Here is a 6,981-nt window from a genome sequence, read left to right on the forward strand (position 1 = left end):
TTGTTCTCTAGCAATGTACCTATGTTTCTAAGTGTATTCCAACACTCTAAGGTACATCTAAACATCATGAAATCATCCATAAACGTGAGATCATGAACCTTGAATCCATAATTCAATTCAAGGATCAGTTAAGAGTCAAGTCAAGAGCACTTAAGGTCAAAGTCAAGAGAAGTCAATAGTCAAGTTAAGATAAGTTCTTAAAGTTTTCCAAGAGTCTTTCACAAATGTTTTAACTTTGTTAGTATATGGGGACTATGTATTCCCAAAGATATTTAAAAATGTTTTCACATTTTAATAAGCACGAAAACTGAGATTTCCAAAGAGCCTTTGGGCTAGTTTTCAGAAAAGAGTAATAGCTTTTTAAATGAAGCAAGAAGGGAAACTGAGATTTCGAAAATAGCCTTTGAGCTAAGTTTTGAGCACTAATCTCAAATCACTAAAAAACTATGTTTTTAAAACATAAGAGCCAGTATATTTTGGGAGTAGTATTGAGCACCGAATTGGGGACGAGCATGAGTTCAGATAACTCACGTCACCATAGAACCATGTAGCCACCATGGGTAGAAAAGGGTCATACTTTTTAGATGAATTTTTTATGCAATTGACTAGTGGATCCATTAGGCAGTTCAGGTCCTATACCTTTGGCCGGGTATAGGATGCGCTGGCAGCGTGAGGTAGATCGTTGTATCATCACTATAGCTCTTATGTGATGGTTGCCAGTTAGAGAAACTCCCACAAAAGTTATTGTATTTTTATATACATCAGTTTATTGTATTTTTACATACATTCCAGAGTTATGTTGTATCCTTGTATATACACAGAGTTGCCATCATATTTTTAAACATCTTTTCTTTATATTGCAGTTGTTTTAAACTACTTTATATTGAAATGAGTTCAGTTAAATATTCATGAGTTGAGAAGAGCCAAGGTAAGTGTTTCTCTCAAATTCTTTCTAGCATATGTTGTTTTAGCTTTCCAACTCGTATACTCGTACATTCAATGTACTGATGCCAGTTGGCCTGCATCGTCTTATGATGCAGACACAGGTAACTAGGATCGGCATTTCAACACATCGTTGAACTAGTGAGCAGTTCAGAGTCTGTTGATGAGCCTCCTTGCTTTCCCGAGGATCCATTTCATTGCTTGCTAGTTTAGTTTATTAAGATGTTGTGGGGTCTGTCCCAACATCCATCTCAGTTGTTATTAGAGGCTTTATAGACAGTCAGATGTTAATCCTTTGAGTCTTTTCATTATCATTTCTTATTGTCAAGACTTGGGTTGCCACTTTTGGCCAAGTTGAATGTTTAACCTTTAAACATTCTCAGTTATTTCATTATTCAGTTCAGTTAAGTTCATTGATCATTATAGATATGAATGGTGTCTTCCGCTGAGTTAAGTAAGCTAGGCCAAGGGTTTGCTTGGGGCTAGCAATGGTCTTCGAGTGTCGGCCACGTCCAAGGTGTAGGCTCGGGGTGTGACAGCAGATAACAACTCAATATATTAAAAAATACAATATAACTTAGTTTGTATGTAAAAATATAAAATAAACTCTACTTGGGAGATTCTCTGACCGATAACCATCAGTATGAGCTATGTGATGAAACAACGTCTCGTCTACGCTTTCAGAACTATCTTATACCTTGTCGGGGTGTAGAACTCATCAACTAAGTGGATCCACTAGTCTATGCTTAAAAGCAAAAAGTAATCATCTAAAAAGTATGACCCTTTCTACCCACGTTGGCTACATGGTTTATGGGGGCTATGAGTTGTTTGAAATCTCCCTCATATCGGTGTTCAATACTACTCCCAAAATATAACTTAGCTCATATGTTTTAAAGAAAACATTTCCTCATCCTTGACCTTGAGATTATTACTCAAAAGATTTCTCTAAAAAGAGATAGTACTCAAAAATCCTCACAACTCATTTGAAAATCTCAGTTTCCTCCTCATTTTAAAAGTAAAAGGATTTACTCTTGGGAATACTTAGTCCCCATATATTCATTTTAGAAAATGAACTCAACTTTACTCATCCTCATACTCAAGTACTCATGTCTTAAAACAAGTTTTAAAAAATTGTAAAAGACTTCTCAATATGACTCGGAAGAACTCTCAAAACTTAATGCTTAACTCTACCTTGAATATGAATTATGAATTCAAGGTTATGATTCATGTTATGAATGATCTTTTGGTGTTTAGATGTAGTTGAGAGTGATTAGAATCAATAGGGAGCAAAGGTATACTTTAAAAGAACTTAAACAGACAAAACGACGGAAAAAAGGTAGGGGCAAACGACCCGGGCGCATTGCTGGTGCGGGGAGTGAGCCCCTGAAGTTCAGAGACACTGATCTAGCGCATCTGGGGCGCACCGCCCCAGCCTCTCCCCAGAACTTCCCGACAAATTTTCTCTTTTGTTTTCTGACCTTAACTCGCCTAGAATCGATTGTTTTCCTCAATTTTTCCTTAGATTTAGTTACCCACTACAAGTACATGAGAATCTACTAAAAACAACCCTTAACTCAATACATTTATCTCAAGAACTTATCAAACTCGTCCTAATTCAAGAACGAAAGCAACACATCAAGAACTTAAATCTTTCAATATTTATGGATGAATTCAAATATATAAATCATGATTGGCGTGTGGGAGAATGAACCCAACACTATGAAAACTTAAATACCTTAATTTGGCAAATATCCTCGAAAAATCTTACGAATCCTAACGAATGCCTTGAACCTTTCTCCTTTCTCCTTTCCTTGAACTCTTCTCAAAACCCTAAGGTATCTAGGATTGGTAAAACTGAACTAAATCAGTTTTGACCCCAAAAATAATACTAATTTTGTTTTAAGCTGATGGGGTAAAGAAAAGACCAATATACCCTCACTAGTTCAGGTAACTTTCCTTAATTGGACAGACAAATTTCAAATGGCCATATCTCCCCCATCCAAACTCGGCGGCGTTGGAAAGAAGATTCCAAAACCTTTCATTTGATATCTTATAGGTCACCTAACTCATCCTGCACCGAAAGTTATGGTCGTTTGAAGTTGACCCAAAACTCATAACTCGGCATAACTTTGCAAAATTTTCAATATAGCTATTTCCAATTTAGTGCTTTCCCAATTTAGCTCTTTCGAAGGCAGGATGTTACATACTAGACCTTCCTCTTTATTAGAGAAAATGACATAAATAGTCCCTTAATTATAAGAGTAGGTCTGAAATAGACCCTCAACTATACAATTAACGAATTTAGTCATTTAACTATTCAAAAACTTATCAGCTTTGGTCCCTTAACTATATACTTACCGAGTTTAGTCCTTTAACTATAAACTTACCAATTTTAGTCCTTTAAGAATTCAAAAACTTATTAGGTTTGGTCTTTGTCCATTTTTTTAATACAAATAGCTTAGCTTTATATTAACGAAAATATTCGTGAAATTAAATCTTTAACCCATTTTTTAAAGTTGTTTCTCTATTCCCGCCCTTTTTTCTTCAAACTACTCTTATAATAATTTTATTTTAAACTTATAAAATACTATAAATATGAGATAATTAATTTAAAAATGAATCACAACAGTTAGCATGCCACGTGTATGACACATATTTATTACTAGTAATAGCTTTCATTTTCCAAAACAAAAACAAAAAAATTAGAAGAAGAAATTTTGTGGATAAGGTAATCCAAGAATCTCCCAACTCACAAAGAGTAGTAGTGATTTGTCTCTCTATCCACCTTGCAAAAACACCTCAAAAACTCACTCTTAGTAGCAGAAAAAAATAATAGAAAGAAAGGGGCAATGGAAGTGGCTATGTCTTTGAATCCATTGGTTAGATTACCCCTTTCAAATTCAAGAAACCATGAAGATTTTTCACTGCTTAAACATTCAGTTGTTTCCACAACAAGAAGAACAACCCAGAAGAGAAAATTGTTAGTGGTTGAAGCAAAAGGAAGGAAAGGAGGTATGGCTGCTCGTCAGTACCAACGTATGGCTCCTCCTATGCCCAAGATTGAAGATGATGGAAACCCTAAATTCGTTATTTTTATACGAATGGCTAATGTTAGTTCTCTTTATATCTTTCATTTTTACTTACTTCAATCAATACAATTTTTTTGTGGAGTTTCAGTAGCTCAGTTGATTGGTTACGCTGGTGAGGGTTCTATTCCCCACCTTCTAATTCGCTCCCCTAACCCCAATTTTTAAAAGAAAATAAGAGTAAAAGGATAAAATTGTTGTTGTATTTATTAAGTAAGTACCTACTTTATTTTGATGTAGTTTGAGCTTATAGCTGGTAAAGATTAGTGTGTTTTTTGTCAATTGGGTGAATAAAGTTTGTGCCTTTGACATTCTTCTTGTTAATTGGTTGAGGGAATGAGTTGTTGTCTTTATCAATCTTCAGCTCATGAGCTAGCTTTTAAGTTGATGTAAGCCCAATATTTATTTATTTATTTATTTTTGCATGATATTAGAGCCAGACCAATCTCAATTCTTTGTTTACCCAATGTTGGGCCCCTTGTTATGTTGTTCGTGCTCTAGATGTCTACTCTTTAAGTCTAAGTATCACACGTTTGTTGAGGCAGGGAATTGTTGGGTTTTCGACAATCCTTAACTTATGAGCTATCTTTGAGATGGAATAGACAAATGTCCATTTTCTGATGCTTGGGAGAAAAGGCTAGACTTGTATGTGTGCTATTATCCAAAACTAGAAGCAAGATTTGAGTCTGAATAATCAAATCGTATGTGGAAGTTAGATTGCTAGTTTAATATGATTAGTTAAGGGTACTGAATCTTTTCATAGAAAAATATTTGTATGCTTAAGTAGGTGTCAACTAGTTAATCTTCACATTCCTCTGTAATCATCTTAACTCACCATCCTTCATTGCTACCTTAATAAGGTCAAATGGAATCGACTTTGAAATGAACATAGGAAGCTCCACAGCTCATTTAAAGTTTTAAACTTTATCTCTTTGTTCTTATTTCTTCATTCACATAAACTAACTCAAGATCTTATTGATCTACATTTGTGCTTGCGGAAATTCTGATTCTTGTTTTTTTTATATTCCTTGGGCAGGTTTATCTTTGGTACCCCCTCAATATCGTAACAGGTGGCACGACTGCAAAAATTATGGTTGCTGCAAAAGACAACTTCCTTGGGAAATATATATACAAAGATACTCTAGCTAGGAATCTCGCGGCAGTGATTTACAATGTAAGTGCCTGTGATTTGTCAGTCAAGCACTCCTGTTCCTAATAGATGAGTATTCTGAAATCACTCTACGCAGTTGTAAATGAATTAATACCCAAAAGAAACTGATCACGGAAGCCCGCCTCATAGTCTGAGAGTTCATAACAAGGCAAAGCATTCATATTGATCCTACCTTGAAATTAACAATGTACCAGAAAGATGAGTAAATGATCATGGCCTACACGCCTATACGCCTGACATTATAGCAATGTTTATTTACGCTAATTTTGTGGTATATTGTTACTGGGATGCTTTAACTTTCTTTCTATGGAACAGGATGAGAAGGAAATACAGAAATTGGCAATGAAACAGCATCGTGTATTGAAGTCTGCCACAGAATTTAGATATGGATACAAACTTGTTGTAATATTCTAATTCTCTGCACCATTTATTTGATTCTTTGTTTTATTTTGCATCCTTGCTAATTCGTAAGACACTTGTAAAAGAAAGAGCTCATTTTCTTAAAAATCTGTCTGATATGCAGGAGAATAACAATTTGAGGGCTGCCCTTTCGACCTCAGATGTGATTGAGGTATGAAACTGACATCCGTTCTAACGTTTTTGTATACAACAATTATAGATGGTTGGATATTCTAAACCATTAGAAAATAAACAAAATCTTGAGAACAGATAATGATCTATACCTTGTTTGTTATCTGCTTAGTGTTATAGTAGCACATTATTATGCTTTTCGGCTAGATGACATCTTCCTAATCTTCATTTAAACCTTTCAGCTTCCGACCCCAGATAAGCTTAAAACAGTTGTTGATAAGGTGAAGGATTTCTTCGGAGACGCTAAGGAGTCATTTGGTAAGCTGACAGCTCTTCCAGAGTCATCAGAGGAAGATGCACCAAACGAAGGATCCAAAGATAAAACAACGTAAGTCGGGCATAACTTAGATTATTGTTGTTACATTCTTTGTGACATACTGTATGTAACTAAACATTCATAACTTAGCAGGGCGAAGAAGTGAAAACAAGCTCCCACAGACGAGGAAACTGAGGAACTATACTTCAAAGCATACTTGTTAAACAAAAAGTTTTCAGCCCTTTGATTTTTCATGCTTTTGATTGATTAGATTGTAATATACTCGAAAAACGCTACTGGAAAATTTTGTTAAACAACCTCAATTTGGTTAGATAAATGTATGAGCAAGTCTTTTGTTAATGTGAAATGTGTTATAATCTATGGATTTGTCCCCTTTACTTTCTTTTTTTTGGTTTTCCATCTGGTGTTCGGTACCCACATTGGAGCCCAACTAAATCCGGATTCACGCCGGGAAGTCCCACGTTGGGGTAAGGCGCTCCCTTTACATTTGTAAGTAAAATTTTATTTAAAACTAGGTCATATAAAAGTGATTTTGTGCTCACATGTTATGAATATTAAGTGATTTTGTATGAGAATTAAGTGAGATGGAAGGAGGAGGGTATGATTGAACAGAAAAAATAATTAAGTGATGGCTTGATCATGAAATTATTTCACTCTAAATCACTCACAAAAATTCAAAAATAAATCGAGAGAATACACTAACCATATGAAAAGATCAAGAATTCAAACACATTGAGATTTGAGACATTGTGTAAAAGAAAGCTTTTTTGAATTAAATATGAAGTCCTATTTATTGCAACATTTTATAAGAGCTCAATAAAAGATGCCCCTCCACTAATAAAATAAATTCATCAAACGCTAAAGATCTTCTAAAAATAGAAAACAAAATTATAATCATAATGCAACAAAGTAAT

General features: G+C 34.8%; 1 protein-coding gene across 1 annotated transcript; it reads left to right on the forward strand.

Moving 5' to 3' along the window:
- Positions 1-3,664: 3,664 nt before the first annotated feature.
- Positions 3,665-6,427, forward strand: LOC125867709 (protein HHL1, chloroplastic). The gene is made up of 6 exons (XM_049548276.1): positions 3,665-4,052; positions 5,065-5,202; positions 5,515-5,601; positions 5,723-5,770; positions 5,973-6,118; positions 6,200-6,427. The coding sequence occupies exons 1-6, from the start codon at positions 3,792-3,794 to the stop codon at positions 6,210-6,212; spliced, it is 693 nt and encodes a 230-aa protein (XP_049404233.1). The 5' UTR covers positions 3,665-3,791; the 3' UTR covers positions 6,213-6,427.
- Positions 6,428-6,981: the final 554 nt, after the last annotated feature.

The sequence above is a fragment of the Solanum stenotomum genome, chromosome 6 (genome assembly GCF_019186545.1).
Source record: "Solanum stenotomum isolate F172 chromosome 6, ASM1918654v1, whole genome shotgun sequence".
Classification (NCBI taxonomy): domain Eukaryota; kingdom Viridiplantae; phylum Streptophyta; class Magnoliopsida; order Solanales; family Solanaceae; genus Solanum; species Solanum stenotomum.